Raw genomic sequence first — 20,333 nt, 5'->3', positions numbered from 1 at the left:
GAATAATAAAACAATTAGTAGAGGGTTACCCAAAATACTGGATTAAATTATATCCAAGCTACTCAAGGCAAAAATAAGAACAACATTTTAGAGCAATAACCACCAAATTGGTTAGGAAAAATCAAGTTATTAACAGTTGAAGGACTAGTCTTCAGTCACCTAGAGAATCTACTCAACTCAGATAATTCACTACCTTGCTAATCATTTATAAATGATATGTTACTGTGCAGATAAATGTATACACATATATGCTCTTAATGAAGAACAGTACTATAGAAGTAAGTTATAGCTAAGAAATATAAAGACCCATCTTTTCATTGTCTCATGAATAGCTTTTTAAAATAAAAGTCTGACCATGCCATTCTCTTATTTTTCTTCTCTCTCACTCTCTCTTTCTCTCCCCGCCCTCCCTCCTCCCTCCCCTCCCTCCCTCCTGCCTGCCTTCCTTCCTTCTTTGGAGATGGAGTCTTGCTGTCTCGCCCAGGCTGGAGTGCAATGGCATGATCTCAGCTCACTGCAACCTCTGCCTTTCGCGTTTAAGTGATTCTCCTGCCTCAGCCTCCTGAGTAGCTGGGATTACAGGCGTCTACCCACCATGCCTGGCTACTTTTTTGTATTTTTTAGTAGAGATGGAGTTTCACCATGTTGGCCAAGCTGGTCTCAAACTCCTGACCTCAGGTGATCCGCCCACCTCGGTCTCCCAAAGTGTTGGGATTACAGGTGTGAGCCACTGCGCCTGGCCTATTTTTCTTTTATGTTTATTTATGAGACAGAGTCTCACTCTGTCGCCCAGGCTGGAGTGCAGTGGTGCAATCTTGGCTCACTGCAACCTCCACCCCCCAGGTTCAAGCAATTCTCCTGCCTCAGTCTCCTGAGTAGCTGAGGCTACTCAGGCACACACCACCACACTGAGCTAATTTTTTTTTTTTTTTTTTTTTTTTTTTGAGGAGTTTTGCTCTTGTTGCCCGGGCTGGAGTGCAATGGCACAATCTTGGCTCACTGCAACCTCCGGCTACCGGGTTCACGCAATCCTCCTGCCTTAGCCTCCTGAATAGCTGGGATTACAGGTGTGTACTACCACGCCCAGCTAATTTTTTGTATTTTTTTTTAAGTAGAGATGGGGTTTCACCATGTTGGTCAAGATGGTCTCACACTCCTGACCTCAGCTGATCTGCCTGCCTCAGCCTCCCAAAGTGTTGGGATTACAAGTGTGAGCCACCACACCCAGCCCCCTTATTTTTAAAACATTCTTTAACGACTTCCTAATTTTTTTTATTTTTTACCAAGCATTCAAAGCACCAACCCCACCTTTCTGGCACTACAATTTTCCCAAACATCTGTAACCAAATCTTCTCATAGTTGAACTCCAAGTTTCACTCCTGACACCTGAAGTCCAAATTTCATACCTTTGTGTCCACACTATGTTCTTCTCTGCCTGAAATGTTCTACACTTCATCTTGTCTTCCTAAAACTCTACTGCATCCTTCAAGTTAAGGGTGTGGCTGAAACCATGTAAACCTTTCTGTAACACCATACTTGATCTTTTCCCACTGGGTTATGATTATGTTTATGAAGTTGGAGTGCAGTAACTTTACTGGCTCAGCGATGAGCACAGTCTTGGTACAAGAACTCAAACTTTTGTTGAATGAATAAAATTTTGTGTGACTGCTAGTTTTGTAGTTCTCTTGCATTTGAAAAGTGACAAGAAACATACCAGCATGAACTATTTTTATTTATTTTCTTTTTCTCTTTTCTACAAGCTCTAATTCAATGAGACAAACAGTAAGGGCATCAGGAAAAAAAAAAAGGAATCTCACTTAATTCCCAGCTCCCCTCAAAAGGAGGCTTAGACTAAAATAATCAACCTGAACACCTACAACACTTAAAGCCAATATGCCATTTAGTTGTATACCATCTTGCACAGTTTCCAAATTTTGATAGTTTTATGTATGTTGTCAACAATCCTTTCCTAAGTTCTCTGACAGTAGAGACACGTCTCGTACTTTTCACATATCCCCCCTCAGTCCAGTCTGGAAGAATTATCAAGGTGTTTGCTTTAAGTAGAAGCAGGTTCGCTCGTTTGGAGTTTAATCTTACTAAGATCAAAATTTTCTACTTACACTCTTTCAGGCTGAATGAACCATTATGAAAGCATGCAATTTTTCAAACATACAGTACCGTATTATTTTTAAAAGACACTACAGTGACACTCATGAATGACCAAGTAATTTAATGCATATTGGGAAGCTTTCACAATACTACTTTTCCTGTCACATCAGAAAGTGCTCCCACAGCACTTTCCACAACATAAAAATGACTTTTCTAGTGGCTTACAAACCCATTCAGCACCTGACACTGTACTACATGTTCATTAGCACTTGTTACAGTCCTGTGTGGCCAATTATATCATTAAAGCTGAAAACAGACAAAAGAAACCTACTACAATTACACTTAAAAGTAGATGGTATAAAAAATAAAACACTGACTTTTAAAAACTGTTAATATATTGCACTAGTGGCACTGACCTCATCAGAAAAGTCAAATAATTATGATGGATAAGTCATTTGTTGCAGAATAGCAACAACTGGGCTTTACTTCCAAAATGTATCAAGAAAGTGTTCTGGGCTCGGCACAGTGGCTCATGCCTGTAATCCCAGCACTTTGGGAGGCCCAGGCGGGAGGATCACCTGAGGTCAGGAGTTCGAGATCTGCCTGACCAACATGGAGAAACCCCGTCTCTACTAAAAATACAAAATTAGCCAGGCATGGTGGCGTGTGCCTGTAATCCCAGCTACTCATGAGGCTGAGGCAGGAGAATCACTTGAATCTGGGAGGCAGAGGTTGCAGTGAGCCAAGATCACACCATTGCACTCCAGCCTGGGCAACGAGGGTGAAACTCCGTCTCTCTCTCACACACACACACACACACACAAGTGTTCTGAAGATAATGAAATGAAGCCCCTCCCAAATATAAAAATATTTTTCTTGCATTAATTTTAAATGAGTAACTAGAAATCTCCAATTACTTTAAGTCCCAGAGGTTAGCATTTGATTTCAAAAGTGATCTAGAGAGAAAAATTTGGATAAAATGCGTATAGAAAATTCACCTGCTGCCACAGAAGAGTTATGACTTCTAAGATACTACTACCATTGGTTCTAGTCAGTACCGACCCCTAAGAGAAAGAGGCAGTTAGGACAGTGACTTCAATGTATGATAGTGACTTCTTAGTGGGCAGCAAATCAATTTACTGGCTCATGACCAGCATTAATTTTTCACAACAAAGAATATACTAAAAAAGAAAATATTGAAGTACATTTAGGTGAGTGAACAAGGAATTGTGTGTTTGTATTAATATAAGTTTGTATATGTGGCCAAGATATAAAATAAAGTCCCATTAAAATGCTGAATGCTACCATCATTGTTTCTTCTTTTCAAAGGATAACAACATGCTATCTACCACAGAGAAGCATTGTGGCATTCACTGACAGATCTACTTCCTTTAACAACATTCTCTCTACTCTGACTGTATTTCCCTTTCCCTACCTGCTGAAATTCACTCTTATTTTGACCTCAAAATATATTTTATTTCCTGATTGCAGATTAGGTTGATAGAATATGCTTTACCTTAATTTTAAATGCTTTATCAATTTTAATAGCCAGGATGATTAATTTATCATTCAATCCAGGACACTTATGAGAGTAAAAGAGGCACTAGTACTTAGGTGTGACAAGGCAAACCAGTATGTACAGTCCCTCCATTAATAACTTAATAGAACTATGTTAATATTGCCAGCATAAAAATACATCATTTAATTAAAACATTAGGCACAAAAAGCTAATCAGTAAAATAAAAAGTCCAGAAGTAATTAATATAAGCTACATTATAAAATTTCAATATTTAATGAAAACTATATAGTGTTCTTATTAAACTGTTTAGAAAATTAACCAGAAATAATCTGTGTGAGCATGTAAAACATTAAAGAGAACAAAATCTCAAAAAAAACCTACCATTACTGCATTCTATAAATAACTGGAATAAACTCTTGAGTAAGAAGTCTGCCTTAAATTTACGATATAGGATACAAAATAAACCCTTTGATTCTAGTCTGTTTTGATAAAGATTGATCAGGGGAAAGGAAGTAAAACAGCTTCATAAATTATCTACAAGTAAAGACACATAAAAATTATTATTTGAACCTACCCAACAGAAGATAAACTGAGACAGTTCTCGGCAAAACTTTGATCTGTGAAATTATTCTTTTATGACAATTTAACTGTCCTAAGTCTGCCTACCTCTTCCAAATCTCCAATTCTAAACCTTTCCTATTTCCTCCATCGGTTCCTTTTATAAATATCAGGGAAGATGTATTTTAATTTATATTTATGACCCCAGAATTAGTTTTGTTATTATGCAATTCTTATATTTTAAGCATCTTCTGCTCTTATAAAAAAAACAAAAAAGAACTTCTTAGGGCTTCTGATTCCTAGTTCTGTTTCTACTTTCCTTTTATTCTGGCATCTCTCCTTTCTCAATTTTCCACCAGACAAATTGATGATAGCCTTCAGGAGATATGCAAAGGCTATACACAGAAAATTTTTTATCTGAGAATGAATAAGTGCATGTTTCTGGGATGGGGCCCATAGCTTTCATGAAATTCTCAAAGATGTTGGTGACCCCAATAAAGACTGAGAACCATAACATCAGAAGTATTTAGGTCACCAGTAAACAGGTATTTTGGGAAGAATAGGGGTATCCTTTTCAGCGTATTCAGGATACTTGAAGGGATTATAAGTTAGAAGATATATTTTGCTTCCCTCAAAAGGTCACCGGTTCCCACAGAAGAGACCAGGAGCTGGTGGCTTCTAAGAAGGCTTGAAAGTTTATTCTATCACAGGTAACCAAAAGCAGGCCTTTACCATTTAGTCTGGGGGTATCTAAGCTTTGTATTCAAGAGTGCCACACAACTTAAAATCCACATGAATTAAGACTGCTTAAACTAGAAATATACATACTGGACATGGTTAGGAAGGCTTTATTCCCACCTATTTTTCCTTTACATTGTTCCAATTTTGTGATATACTAAGGTAAGATTTTATAAAAATGAATTTGCATTTTATTCATTAAAAGATCATGTATTCTTGAAAAATGATGCCTTTTACTCATATGAATTAACGAATCACTTATAATAACCGAGTGGAACCTTCTAGGGCCATAGATTATTAGGACTACTGCTTTATAACAGTGATACTGATATGGGGAATAATAGGTATGTGGAGTTTGCAAATATAATACAGAATTCTCTATTTGGAAAATAAAAAAGTTAATAAAGCTTGATAAAAACTTTTCAGTTGGCATGAATAAGCAGCAAAGACATCTGTATAGCTCTACTGATCAAGATTTTTTTTAATGAGGGAAAAATGTTTCAGAATTTCCAAGAAAAAGAAGCATTAGTTTTTAAAGTTTGTCAAAAGTGGCTACTGGGTGTGGAAAATATGACCCTAGGCTTTCTTCAGTTTCTCATTTTCCTTTTCTTTGCCTAGGACTGCCAAACACACGCTTTCTATTTCCTAGTACTTCTAATATTTTGGCTAGTACTTAATCATATTTTTAAAATAACACCCTCTTTTATTCTTGAGGACCTAAATATATTCTCAGTCATCCTACATTACTTTTCTCTCTGACAATGAAGATTTTTTTTAGATAATCTTCATAAATGCATTCTTGGTAAATGGAAATTTACTACCAGTTATTTATAGGTAATTAATCCTGTGTTTTGCAGAATTTTCAGATGAAGTAAAAGCATTTTTTTAGTGGACTAATAAAATCTGGACTGGAGATATCTTGCCTTATTGGATATCTGCATAATCTGCTTGAATAATCAGAATGGAACACTAAGTCCTCCAAAGTCTAATCTAGGCCTAAGCACTTCTTGGATCTCTGCTCTTTTTAATTAGACTCTTATGTATTCAATCTTCACCAGAGTACTCCCCATTTTAAATCCACCTTCAGGCCGGGTGCGGTGTCTCACGCCTGTAATCCCAGCACTTTGGGAGGCTGAGGCCGGCAGACTGCCTGAGGTCAGGAGTTCGAGACCAGCCTGTCCAACATGGTGAAACCCCATCTCTACTAAAAATACAAAAAAATTAGCTGGGCATGATGGCATGAACCTGTAATCCCAGCTACTAGGGAGGCTGAGGCAGGGGCATTGCTTGAACCAGGGAGGTGGAGGTTGCAGTGAGCCAAGATCGCGCCACTGCACTCCAGCCTGGGTGACAGAGCGAGACTCCATCTCTAAATAAATAAATAAACAAACAAACAAACAAACCCACCCACCTTCGTTTTAGAATTTTCAATTGCTTATTTTTATTTCAATTTCTTATTTTAAAAATAAGAAATTCAAAAATAGGCCGCCTGTATAAGGTAGAAAACAGTGATTAAAAACAAAGATTAGGTAAGATAGCCCTGATCTGAATTACAACCTTGCTACTTATTAACTGTATAAGTTTGAGCAAATTAAGTTCTCTAAGTCCTAGTTTCCTATAAAATGGAAGAGAATTCCAGTACCTACAACTTGTATGGTTGTTGTGAAGATTAAATGTTATACATGTAAATTGCATGGCATAGTGCCTGACACATAGTAAATGTTCAATAAAGGTTAGCAAGTATGGTAACTAATGATTTCCCACTTGTACAGTCTCTTATTTTCATTGTCCCCCACCTCTAATGTCTGCAATCACTTGCCAAGCCTGATAAAGGTGATAAAGGTATATAAAAATTATAATCTCAGAGTAGGAGGCCTAATCCAGTAGACTAAAACTCACCCCGCTCCTCTCTTTTTAATATAAACCGTCAACATTCATCCCTGGTCATTTGTATATCAAGTTAAGGAAGAATGCAAAGAAGCAGAAGACACTAGTATAAATATAAGTGGCTTTTTGAAAGCAAGAACATATTGGATGTAAGTTATAGGACACAAGGAAGAACAAAAAAGCTGGGCAAACAACTAGAAGAAAGCAGGAGGCAGTGATCTAAAAAAGAGCAAGAGAAATAAAAAGATTGGAAAGAATTTTAGGCAAAAGAATTTATGTAGATCTATGTCAAAAAGAGGGTATATTTTAAGATGTGAAGGAAATGAGATTTGCTGAAGCAGGGTAGCTTAAAAGACTACAAATGAAAAGTGCAAAGCATCTTGTAGGTTATAAGAAGCATATTACATAGAAGTAAGCTAATCAAATTTTCACAGATGAGCAGTATTAAGAGGTATCTGCAAGGTTAGGCTAACCAACCAAAAATAACACAGAAATGTGCATGTTAACACTTATGTGCATAGCTAAGTTTATTAATCCTTAATATATTTAAGAAGTATTAAAAGAAAAATCTATTCACTTGTCAACACAAGCCATTATTAAGGCTCACCCCTTCAAAGATCTAATCTATAGACTAATGAAAATTCATTAGTTTGCTTAGTTTACTAACCAAGTCTACATTTTGAAATATCCCTATAATTTCCTTTGCTAAAAGGATTTCCCCAAGCTAGAACTACAATATTTTTATGCTATGTTGCCCAGGCTGGAGTGCAGTGACTATTCACAGGCACAATCATTGCACATTATAGCCTCTAACTCTTGAGCTCAAGTGATCCTCCTGCCAGCCTCATGAGTAGCTGGGACTATAGGGGCACACCACTGTGCCTGACTAGAACTATAAAGAGAGGTGTTTTACTGGAATCTAAAATAAATTTAAAAATCAAAAATAGTATTCTAAAAAAGAAATGGGATTAAGGTAGACTCAAAAGTTCCACACCTCTTGGGTTAATGTTTTTTCCCCAAATTAAGTCAATAAGAGCCAAAAGAAAAAGATTAACTAGCTTAGAATTATATCTAACAGTTTACAAGCTGCTGAAATTTAATGTGTATTCAGACTCAACTGCAGCTTACTAAAGAAAGCTATAAATATGATCTGAATTAACACCAGTCTGGTGGGAAAAAAAAAAAGTGTATTGTATCAAACAGACTTGCTGTGATATCTGTTCAAACATACCTGTACCAGTCAAAAGTCCAGCACTCTTCTTTCGTGCATAAGCGCGTAAGTGGTTGGACAGGCTAACAGCACTTGTAAACGTCGTATTGCAATGCACACATGTTCTAAGCTTCACAGGCATACCTATCATTCAAAAGAAAACTATAATCCAGTTCTCACTTCAAAAAGTGAAATTTTCTTAGCTTAAAGAGTGTAGAAAAGCACCACAATAAAGATGGTTTTCAAAACGTTCAATGAAATAGGTTAACTTAAAATAAGGAGGGGAAATTAAGTTAACTATTATTAGTTTGTAGTTAGTGTTTAGAGCCAACTCATGCTCTTTGGAAAGGTAGAAGAGGAGTGACTTGAACCTTTGAGCTCCTCTGGATATAACACCTATTATCACTTTCTTGCAGATTTCTGTGTTACGCAGATTATTTCTTAAACCTACTAATATACAATCCTGTGATTTGAACACCACGGTTCTGTTGAGAAGTTTCAAAGCTTACAACATTACCAATAAAAAGAATTTAAAAGTCTAGTTGACAAAGTGGTAATTAAAGTGTTTTACCCACAAAACCGTAAAAGTCTCAGTACTAAATTAGGCTTTCTGATGAAGGCTGGGAGAAAAGGTGGTAAAACACACCACTGAACAGCTGTTAGACACAACATTTTATTCAGGGTATTTTATGTTCATTACTCTGAATGCGCAATCAATAATGAAAGTCAATGATTTAAAGTTTTTTGCTAAAATCTTTGTGCTAAATAAATGATCAACAAGCTAACATCTTAGTCATCACAGAAAAAACATGTTCAAACAATAAGAAACTCCTAACTTCTCAGACAATCCTCACTCCCCCAACACATTTCAATCGGTTTCTTCAGCATTACTGTGATAGCCACAAATACATTTTCCATCTCTGAAGTATACTACCCCTTGTTCAACACAGCTAACACATCTTATCCTTCTGAAAAAATATTGAAAGCTATTGACTTTCAGAGACTCTTTATTAGAAAGAAAAAGCCATATTAAACAGAAGCTCATACAAGATAAATTGTTTTCCAGACCACTTACAACACAAAGTCATCTTTCCTTAAATCAAAATTGCATTACAACTATTTGGGATATCACAATGTTTGCCCCAAAGCAAATAAACAACATTACTTTACAGTAACGTTACTTGTTATTAATCCATTAACTATTACCTCCGACACATTCAACTTACAGCTCTAATCATGAGACCATTTACATAAACCTTCAACATTATTAACCTTCAAAAAGAAATCTAGAAAAGACACTTAAAATTTTTCTAGTCTAAAAGTATAAACCAGACTTGGCAATACTGAATAAAGTTTGGCTACTTTATCTGCCACATTATTTGCCAATACATACAAAATATTCCTTTCAAAAGGAAAAACTATTGGTGCACAAGCACTAAGCTAAATCATCTGTTCTGTTCCATTACAGCACCATCTTAAAACCTAAAACCCCAAACAAATATGTTTTATGTTCACACCTGTTCTCCAAAACCAAACTATCCCGCAATACAATGAGGAATTGGAGACGGAGATGTTTCTTTGGGTTAATCACAAAGACACCAAACCATTTAGCTTTAAGAGTCTTTTTTGTTTTACCTACGCAGTGGAAAACCCAACAGCTAAATCTTGAAAACATGATCACCTTGGAGAACTCGCAAAAATATGACAGAGGTATGCCTTTTCAATAATGCTATGCTTTTGAACATTATCCACAACCATCCTCCAGCCACAGCAAGTTTTATTTTCACAGATCAGCTTTTTGTTTGTTTTTTTGTGTGTGTGTGGTTTTCTTCTGCTTTTGTTCTCACCTTACATTCAGACCAAGAAAAGAGGCACAGAGAACTCAGTGCTAATGAGCATCAATTGATGAGTTATACAGAAATGACAGTAGAATAACCAATCTGTGCTCTGTAAAAAAAAAAGCAGCTTAAACAAGAAGACTGTGAGAAAGTATTTTCCGCATAGATTCCATTAAAGAAGGCATAATTGAACTGCATTTAAATTGTGTATAGGATAGTCATAAATGTCCTCTTACCTGAGTGCATAGTCAAGTCCATTTTTTGTGGCTGATACATCAACGGACTATCCTCATTTAATGGAAGAACACATTTCTGAACGAATCTCTTTCTTGCTGTCTGATTATGGATCTTTTGCGGAGAAATAGCAGAATTCCTTTCTTCTCCCATCCTTTTATTTTTAAGAAGTTCTATGAGTGTAAGAGATTGATTCTTTTTTCCACTGGGCAGTTCAGGTTTTGTTTCATCATATTCATTTAAGAAATTCAGCCCTTCTTCTTCTGATGCAGACACTGACAGAGCTTCAGTCTTTAGGCCATTACGGTATGCTTCAAGAGGTATAACATTTTGAGATATAAAGTCATCATTTGATGCAAGTTTTTGAGCTACAAATGGTCTGGGAATAATACGACGACTGTTCAAAGCCTTTAAGATTTTTTCATATTTTTCTTCATTTTGCATCATCTCATTCAGAACACAGATTGGAGATTTGTGAGCATCCCATTTGGTCTTTCCAAGTCTTTTCAAGTGGCCTCTAACATGATTTGATAATCCAATTTTAGTATCAAACCAACCACCACAGAGCTGACAAGTGTGTTCAGAAGTGGTTTCAGACTTCTCTATAGCTAAAAAAAAATTTTTAAGAGTAATATCAGACTTTCTTATATAAACTGACCACCCTAAAATGAGTTAATTCTGAAACATAAAATTATATGATTCTAATGGAGACCAAATTCAAACAGAACTTTTAAATCCTCAGAATTAGAACACAGACCTATTAGCCCAAATTATTCCCATGGAGAACTTACCTTTTCTAACTCGTTTAACAGGTGTTCCTGTGCCAGTTCTTTTGAAATGCTGCATTTTGTCACTTGTGGCTATTTGTTCTGGTGATACAACGTGACGGGCTTCATAGCTTAATCCTGCTCTGTGAAGATGCCCCCGGACATGATTTGATAACCCAACACCTGTTTCAAATGTTGCTGGGCAGTAAGGACACGATTTCTTCTCAAGAGACAAATCAGTCCAATGAAAAACAGAACTATGCTTTGACAATGAAGCATCTGCAGTTTCTAAATGCTGAGGATCATGTATCTCATGCAAAAAGTTGTTACTTCCAGCATCTTCATAGTATTCAAAATAAAAGCCATCATTCTGGTCATAACTAAGAGTAGCATTTTCTCCAGGCTCCTGACCTTCCACTTTGCTCTTAAATAAAGGGAATAAATTTACATGTTCTTGATTAATATCACTATAGGTTTCATCTTCTGTGGCCTGTGTAGTGTAGTCTCCTAACTCAACATTATCCCAGGAACTTTCATCTTCTGTTTCATAACTATCTTTCTTTTCAGCAGAATTAAGTTTTTGCAAAACGACAACAGTCATTTTATGCAAAAAATCTGGATAGCTATCCAAGTCTTCCCCTCCAACAGAACTTTCCTTCTTAGATTCCTTAACTACTCTCTTTACAGCTACACGTCTGTGATCTTTGAAGCTTTCAGGTCTTTTGGTGTCAGGCTTATGAGGGTCTGAAATAAAACTGTTGTGAGAATTACTTGATGATGAAAACAGGTGTAAAGAATTTAATGAACTAGCTTCTTCTTTTTTGAAATGCACAGGATATGATTCACCTGATTTTTTTATCATCCTATAGTTTTCATATTTGTGTCTATACAAATAGTTGCTATTTGCCTTGGCATTAGACTTTTCTTTTGCTGTTTGATGAAAATACTTAGGTTTTTGGTCAATGCTGCTTTTAATTGTAACATTCTTATGAGGAGAGCTGTTTTGATTGCAAGTGTTTACGCCTGATTGGGCAATGCTTTTCCGAGCTTTCTGTACTCTGTGTGGCCGCTTATGGATTTTTGAAAAACTACTTGATTGTGAGGTTGATCCAAATGTTCGCTTCACATCTTGTTTTAAAGCAGAGTTCTTTGGAAACGTGGCTGACTGTTGTTTAGTTAATGGTTTAGTGCTATCACTATCTACAGGTTCTTCAAGGATGTCATTTTTTCTTTTATCAAGTCCAAGAGGACTACCAAATGAATCAACACATGATGATGAATGCAAGTACTCCATGTGCTTTTTTAAAACACTTTTGGCTGAAGTAGTAAAAGGACACATCTTACATACGTAGGTAGCTGATTTTTTGGACGATCCTACTACGGAGTCTTTCATGAAAGTCTTTTTTTGTGTTTTTCTCTGGGCTATATCAGAAGTGACCAACGGGCATTTTACCACTGCCCCATGTGCAATGCCTCGATGGCATTCTAATTCATTTTCTGTCACTGCCATGAAGTTACACTCTTCACAGCAGTAGTACCTTTTATCTTTTTCATGGGTTTTAGCATGTTGCACAAATGTTTTAGGGCAATTGGTACCAAACACACACTGAGGACACTGTAATCGTGCGCTTCTTCCTTCATCCTGAAGTTCTTTCAATTCACGAATTTCCTCCATCAACTTCTGTCTTCTCTCCTGGTGAATAATCATATGTTTTAGAAGTGAATTGCGATCTCGAAATGTCCGTCCACATTCTCTACAAGCATATGGCCTTGGGACATTAAGATGGCGAAAGTGACTATTCCCATCTAAATGATACATCATATGCCTGTGGAGGTGCTTCTTCTCCCTAAAATTCACATTGCACTTTGTACAGGGGTAGAATGATGGCTCTTCGGTACTGAAAGTAGCAGGTGACTCAGAATCACTCTCTTCACATTTCTTTTTTAAGGTATTTGAAAGAAAAGTGCTAGTATGAACAGGTGAACTCTCTTCTCCACACTTATCTGGGTTATAAATTAGATGTTGGAAGGCATCCACAGATTCTAAGTCTTCATCAGTCGATTCAGGCTTCACTTTTGATAAAGCATATTTCTGTGGGTCTACTGCTTGTAGCTCTTCATTTTGTTCTAGAAAGTTTACTTCTTGCATTTTTGATTTATTGGGTACACAATTAGAATCACTAAAGCAATCCTCAGTATAACGAGTTATCTTGCTTACATCCATTTTTCGCTTTCTTTTTTTTTCTAGACCTACTTTAGAATGAGGTGGAGCTTTGTCTACTGTTTCCTCATTAGTCATAAGAAACTGAATGAACTCTTTTTGGGGATCCCAGTTTGTATCATTTTCTGATCTAAATCCATCTGTACCTGAGGAAATTCCTGTTACTGTATTGACACAATCATCTTTTACCAATAAATCTTCACCATCCTCACCCACCTCTACTTGATTTATTAAAGTGCCATCTGACTTTATATTACTCCCTACTGAATTCTGAATGTCACAACCAACTGAAGCAGAGGTAGGTAGTTTTTTATTGGAATGGGTGGGATTCTTAGCATGTGCTACATCTGATAACAAAAATAAAACTTGGTGTTGACTTGCTTTCTGTGGTGTAGACAGCTGAAGATCAGCTGCTACCTTCAAAGTTGAACAAGATTCTGTTGTTGGCTGATCCACAGGCTGCCCAGTGGTTAATGAAACACTGCCTTTATTCATATTGGAAGTCTTAGTTAAGGAGGAGTGTGAAACTGGTCCATTAACAGCAGCTCCTTTAGGTAAGATAAAGTTTTCACTAGAAACAGTAGGAGCACCAGCATGTATAAATAGACTAGACTGGCCTCCGCTTAAGGCGTTTTCAGATTTGTCCTTTGACAGTTCTTCAGGCAGAGTCAATGTATTATTTTTCTGAAATGATGTCTGACAATCTTTTGGTTTATGAACTCCGCTCTCCTTGTCTGAGATAAAATTGTTGTCATCTAGGAGTTCTTCTTTAGCACCAGTAATATCGGTGTTTATCTTCAAATCATCCATATTGTTGGCAAGCCCATTTAACACATTTAGTCTAGAAAATGGAAAAAAAAAATTTAGATTTGCATGAAAGAAAAAATACTATTAGAATGTATGGAGAGTTGAAAGTACATATTTTTATTAGTTTAATTTTCTACTCTTTATATTGACATTCTAATAATTTTCCAAGAATGAAAGAACACAAACATATTGAAATATTTAAAAAGCACCTCAAAGGTTAATATTGTTCTTCATGCTAGGCAACAACAACAATCCAATACGTCATATATACAAAATGTCTAGAGAAAAGCAACATACACAAACATACTAGGGAAAAGCAGCATACACAAAGATACACATATACACACAGACACAAAAACAATGTAAATATGCTACAGACTGAAAAAATTTTAAACCACATGTAGAGATTGCTAATACAAAGAAAATTCTTTCACTTAAGTAGGTTTATCAGAGGCAGTCACTCTATTCGAGAGAATAATATAAATTATCAAATACTGCAGAGAAATGAAAGATTTGTCACTTATAAGTTCATTCCTGAAGGAAGGTAACAAAACGCCATTCAGTAAAAAACTTTATTTGAATGAACATATTTGCTATCAACATCAATGTTTTATTGTTAAAATGCTTTATTCATAGTTTTGTTCATTCCTTATTCAAATTAACCTTAACTATAATTTTAACTTTACTAAAGTTAACTAAATTTTAGTAAAGTGAATTTCAACTTCACTAAAGTTAAAATTAATGAAGTTTCATGTCAAACTTTCATATGTGGGGCCCCAAATTCCAGGCATTCTTTAAAAGCAGTTATCCCATTTTTGATCTGGTGGTCTAGTGCAACGGCCTAACACATTTTACAATAAAATAGCATAAATATATGTTTTAAATTTATTTCACATAAAATGTAGATAAAACTTTTCTAGGCATTTTTCATAAGTTATTTAATCATTATGAGAAAAAAGTACAATATTTTTAAAGCAAATAGTATTTCTGAATGTTTGGGGTCCATTCATATGATGACTTTATGTAATGAATACCCTTACTATGAAAAGTTCCCTTGCAACCTGTTCTTTTCCTGCTCTTAGAGGACTGGGAATGTAATCTAGTCACTATCGTATCTCTAGAACCTAGTACATCACTTGGCATTGCTCAGGCAATATTTGTTGAATAAAAGACTGAGTAAGTATTGGATTAATAAAAACACAATTTCAAAATCAAAGTACAAGTTCCTAAAGTGTAAGAAGAAAAACAGTTTTGTTCCTATGAAATTTGGATACCCCATTCAAATACAAGTTCCATCAGGTTCTGATTTATTAATGCAGTAATTATAATAAGGTCCTCAAAATATCCAATAATTCTCATGTACAATTTAAAGAACCTGCTATTTGGCAACCCCAGGTATTAACTAATTGAAGTATTGGCATAAGCTTCCATATTTCTTCTCCTTTTTTGCAGTTATTATCCAAATATTTACTAAGCACTTAGTTGTGCCATGCATTGATCCCGTATTCCAGAAATAACAGTAAACAAGACAAGTTAGTTTCCTGCTCTTAGATAAAGAACGAAGCCTGTATATTTTTCTTTTGTAGTATTTTTAATTTGCATAACAAGTAATATTATTTTAGGGCAACAGGACCTCACAATCTAACATTTACAAATCAAAACATGTTCAATAAAGTTCAATATTTTTACTATCCTTTAAGGGTACCAATTTCATGCTTTGTAAAACATTAAATCTAATTCAAGAATAATAAAATTGTTCTTACCTTTTTTGTATTTTATAACTTAGAACAAGCATTTATAATCTGATCTTATTCTTTCCATAAAATGTTATTTAATACAAAAAATATCTATTACCAGTATCTTTGACATTGTTATTTATACCAACAATTATTTTTTCCACCCCTCATAGGTTTTAGAATTCTGTTCTGAGATTGGCAAACTTCTGGTATGGTGGTAATAAAAATAGACTTCCAATAAGATCACATTCAATGATATCACTCCAAAATGGTGCTAATGCATCACCCAGCAGGAGTCTCTACATCACACACACAGAAGTTAAAAATGGGCAGCACATAAACATGTGTTAGGAAAGGGTGTGCAAATGTCAAGGGAAAGAAAAGCAAGCCTTAATGCTACACTTATTATTAATTCCTGATATTTCTCATTAAATTAGGTAGAAAATATAAAATGCTTCAATAGCAACAATCTCATAAATCTGAAATGAACGACAAAAAACTGGCTTGAAAGACAGTTACTTTCCTTTATGTTCCCACTTATTATAATCACAGAGGTGGACAAATATATGCTCAGTCAATTTGAAAGCCTATATTAGTTTTTCTCAACAGGAAGCAATGTTGCTAACGAAGTGGTAAATTCAGTGTTAATGAGTGGCTTCACTGTTACCACCTCAGAGGTAAAACCTTCCATGTTCTATGTCCCACCCATCTGTTCTGGTGTTAGAGGTTTAGAGATGGAACAGACGCTTCCCATTTAAAGCAACTTCATTGGTACCCCCTGAACAGCAGGGTGACAAACTATGAGAACATCATGTCAGCTTGGAGACTGCATCCTCATTACCAGAATGGCTTTATAAGAGCTTTTCATAAGTTCACATTCTGAAGATATCAACCTGTTTTGTTCAAAAACATAGAAAAAATATATGTGCATAAATGATTTTATCTACAAAACACATCTAGCAAAAAAAATCCGATTAAATATATTAAAATATAAAATGAAGACTTTAACAATTAAAGTTTTCCTTCACATCCACATGACATGGCTTACTTACCCCCAAATTAATAATTATCTCTACTCAAAAATAAAAGACATTACCTTCTGCATCAGTTTGAAAATATGTTACAAAAGTTGACTAAGTAAGGAAGTTTTCTAGGTCACTCGGTAATTCTGATTAGATACAACCTTCCTGTCGTCAAATCTATACGGTCCACTTTTTGTTCATGAGTAATTCTTTACTCAGAGAAAATTAGCTTAATTTTGTTCTTTTATGTACATTATTAACTGTATTTACTATAAGTAGATTAACATTTTGTGGGTACTTATTTTAGAAACAATTAAAATGTTCAGAATATATTCTAATTATACAATGCTCCAAATACACTCCTTATTAATAACAGTACTCAATACTCATAGCTGTTGTCCTGAGATACCACGCAGAACAATGGATCATCAAAATCTGTTGCACTGAATAATGGATACAGAATTTTAACACCATCAAAAATTATTTTACTACATTCATGTTGGGTTATGAGGCATCTAGGCAAGAAACTATTTGATCTGAGTTAATTTTACACCATCTCAAATAGTTTTTCAACTACCTTTGTATAGTCAAATGTATATATAACAGAGACCAGTTTAGGTTACTATACCAGTTTAGGTTACTATAACAAAGTAGGAACATATTTGAAGGTGGGCATTATTCACTAAGTTTAAAAAACAGAAGCTAATAAATTAAGATAGATAAACTGTTGGACTCCTTAAATTTCAATTCAATGAATTCAATGAATTAGCTATATCAATTAAGATTTTAAAACAATGTTTAGACACCATTACTAAAGCTTCCCCAGATAATCATATAATCATAAAATTTTTCATTTAACTGAATTTTAAAATGTTCTTTAAAAAAATTCACACACCTTTTTAAAAAGCTGCAAACAGAACTTTAAATCTACATAAAATATATTTCAATTGCTGGAAAATCATAATGAGTTTTACAGCTATAACTGCCTCTAGTTATATACTGTGAGCATTAAAAAATTGTACAAAGGTCAGATCTGTCTTCAAGATGACAGATCATCACTTATATGCCTCAAGCTAGACTTATTGTCTCAGAAATCTCAAACATCAGTATTTTTGCAAACTATCAGCACTTGCTATAACACCCTCACTACACTACATCTTGAGGTTACTACAGAAGAAATGAGGTGATAATTGCATATTAACATAATTATTCTGTAATCCCTCTGAGCAAGCTTCCTAGGTCACTCAGTAATTCAGATTAGATACAACCTTTCTGTCATCAAATCTATGCTGTCCACTTTCTGTTCACGAATAATTCTTTTGTGATAGAAAATTAGCTTAATTCCATTCTTTTATGTACATTATTAATTGTATTTATTGCAAGTAGGTTAACATTTTGTGGGTACTTAACTACATAATGCCAACCTTTGCTGTGTCGTATAATTTCGTGCAAAAATATAGTACAATTTGCCCTCATTGTATATTAGTTCATTAACTGCTATATTACACTGCTATAAATAAATTATAATGCTGCCCACTAACTGAGTTATAGTTAGGATCTGTCAGGTTTTCACAAATTCTATGTTCATTTAAATTATCCTTGCAAACACATGACAACTTCAGTTAGTAATGTATGAGACTGGGTCAAGAAGAGAATACCATTCACAAGTGTCAAACTACAAAACGAATCTTAATTAACTGAAATATTACATTTAAAATTATTGCAGCATTTAAACCTATATATACCATACACAATGTACAAACATATATACCTAAATCTCACCTAGTGCACAATTCAAGAGAAGATAGAGTGTACCATCCAGGTAATAACTTATTCTAAATGTCACATTGAGAAGAAACACTAAAAAAATATAGAACACTTATAAGGGTATCCAGCATGAGACTGACTCTAAAACCAAGCCAAATAATAAAATGGTTCAGAAGGTTACCATTAGGCAAGAATGGTTCTTGCTTACTTGTCAAGAACATTACAGACAGGAATATGGAGTTGGGGACTGAATAAGATGATTTCTAAGGTCCCTTCTAATATGTACTACAAATGTTTAGTATTTAGTTATTACATAATTAACATTTAACATTATTTGAAATAATGAGCTAAAAACTGAAGAATTGCACTACTGAGCCTTAAAAGTATTCTCTAAATTCACAATTACCTGAAATAATCCTTTAGTTAACTTATGATCTGTCAATAAATTGATTCTTGAACAGTGAAAATATGGCATTAAATGACCAAGACACTGCCACAGAGCTAACTGTGTCATGAAAACTCAATGTTACAGCCAGAGATTTTTTTTTTCCTCTTGGCAATACCAAAACACAAATTAAAAAAGGCACTGAGTTTGATATATAGATTGCAATTTAAAAAATAAAGTAAACAAATTATACTGAACCTGTTGAATAGCTTGTTCCTGATGCCATGTACCATCCTCAATTTTTAACAGACGACAGATGGTAGGTACCAGACCATAAACACCCAATAACTCAAGATCATTCTTACTGCAAAGTATAGTAAATACTAAATATAATCTAACACATCTAAAGAAGCTCCCATATGGTAAATGGAAGCAGGTAACTGTGTGGATGAAGGCAAGGGGAGCAGGGAGGTCCTACAAAGACATAACTTTAAAGACATGGCAAAATTATGTAACAATGAGAATCAACAGTAGTAGAAAATCAAATGGATGTTCACTAATCAAACATTAATTTCCTAATGAAGAATTTTGTAACTGGAAGAAGCAAGGCAATAAATTACAGTTGCAACCAAAGGAGAGTGCTAAGTCACAGTTAGCACAGAATGACTGTTGTGTTGTTTATGCTTTCATATAATTAGAATAAGTGATGGTCTCAGCTTACATCATAAATGACATATGCACATGGCTCCAACAAGACAAATTCAAGCATTTAAGCATTTGAAATGAGTGATATATATGTAACTGGTCAAACATTTTGACCACATTTGTGTAACATGGGTCAGTTCACTATAAAACCTATCTGTTCAAATCGTTAACTGTGAAACTTTCAAAGAAACCAATGTAGCTAAAGTGTGTCAATCCCATATTCCAGACGCAATGTGTCAACTTTGCCCTCCACAGAAAGTATCATGCCATAAATTGTCATTTTACTTTGAGCCTTTTGGTATTCTTTACCCTATGATGGGTACGCTGTTTGTATTCAGTTTTGAAATATTATATAAATACTAAACCATCATGTCTAATAAATGCAAGAAAAGTGAGAGTGTTGAAAGTCCTAGGAATACAAAGCATACACAGACGCTCTTTTACTTATAATGGGGTTACCTCCCAATAAACCCATGATAAATTGAAAACGTCATGTTGAAAATGCATTTAATACATCTAAACTATTGAACATTGTAGCTTAGCCTACTTAAATGTACTTACGTTAGCCTACAATTGGGCAAAATAATCTGACACAGTCTATAAAAATTTTATAATAAAAAATAAAAGATAAGATTAAAAATACAGTCTCTACTGAATGCACATTGCTTCTGCACCATCGCAAAATTGAATCACTGTCATTGTGTCAGCGACTGTATGTAATTATATAAATGAAAATGAGACAATTATACTCAAAGCAGTGAGATAAATATATATGCATATGGAATAAATTGCTTCAGAATAGAAATAATTTTAAAGGGCAAAGACAATTT

General features: G+C 34.8%; 1 protein-coding gene across 39 annotated transcripts in view; it reads right to left on the bottom strand.

The window, feature by feature from the left end:
* ZNF644 (zinc finger protein 644) overlaps window positions 1-20,333 on the bottom strand; it is a 101,476-nt gene that overhangs the window by 12,132 nt on the left and 69,011 nt on the right. For 22 of the 39 annotated variants that reach the window (XM_005542771.5, XM_074001869.1, XM_074001831.1 and 19 more), the window contains 3 exons: window positions 10,885-13,922; window positions 10,096-10,701; window positions 8,043-8,165 (listed from right to left, as the gene is read on the bottom strand). The exons of 7 other annotated variants lie outside the window; for them this stretch is intronic. In XM_005542771.5, coding sequence (XP_005542828.3) covers window positions 8,043-8,165; window positions 10,096-10,701; window positions 10,885-13,922 — 3,767 coding nt within the window. Of the gene's footprint in view, window positions 1-8,042; window positions 8,166-10,095; window positions 10,702-10,884; window positions 13,923-16,465; window positions 16,518-20,333 lie in introns of all 39 variants that reach the window. 10 more of the 39 variants (XM_074001902.1, XM_074001906.1, XM_074001918.1 and 7 more) reach the window with 2 other exon arrangements.

The sequence above is a fragment of the Macaca fascicularis genome, chromosome 1 (assembly GCF_037993035.2).
Source record: "Macaca fascicularis isolate 582-1 chromosome 1, T2T-MFA8v1.1".
NCBI classification, from domain to species: domain Eukaryota; kingdom Metazoa; phylum Chordata; class Mammalia; order Primates; family Cercopithecidae; genus Macaca; species Macaca fascicularis.
Note: the sequence above shows the minus strand (reverse complement) of the source record. Positions and strands in the feature narration are given on the sequence as shown.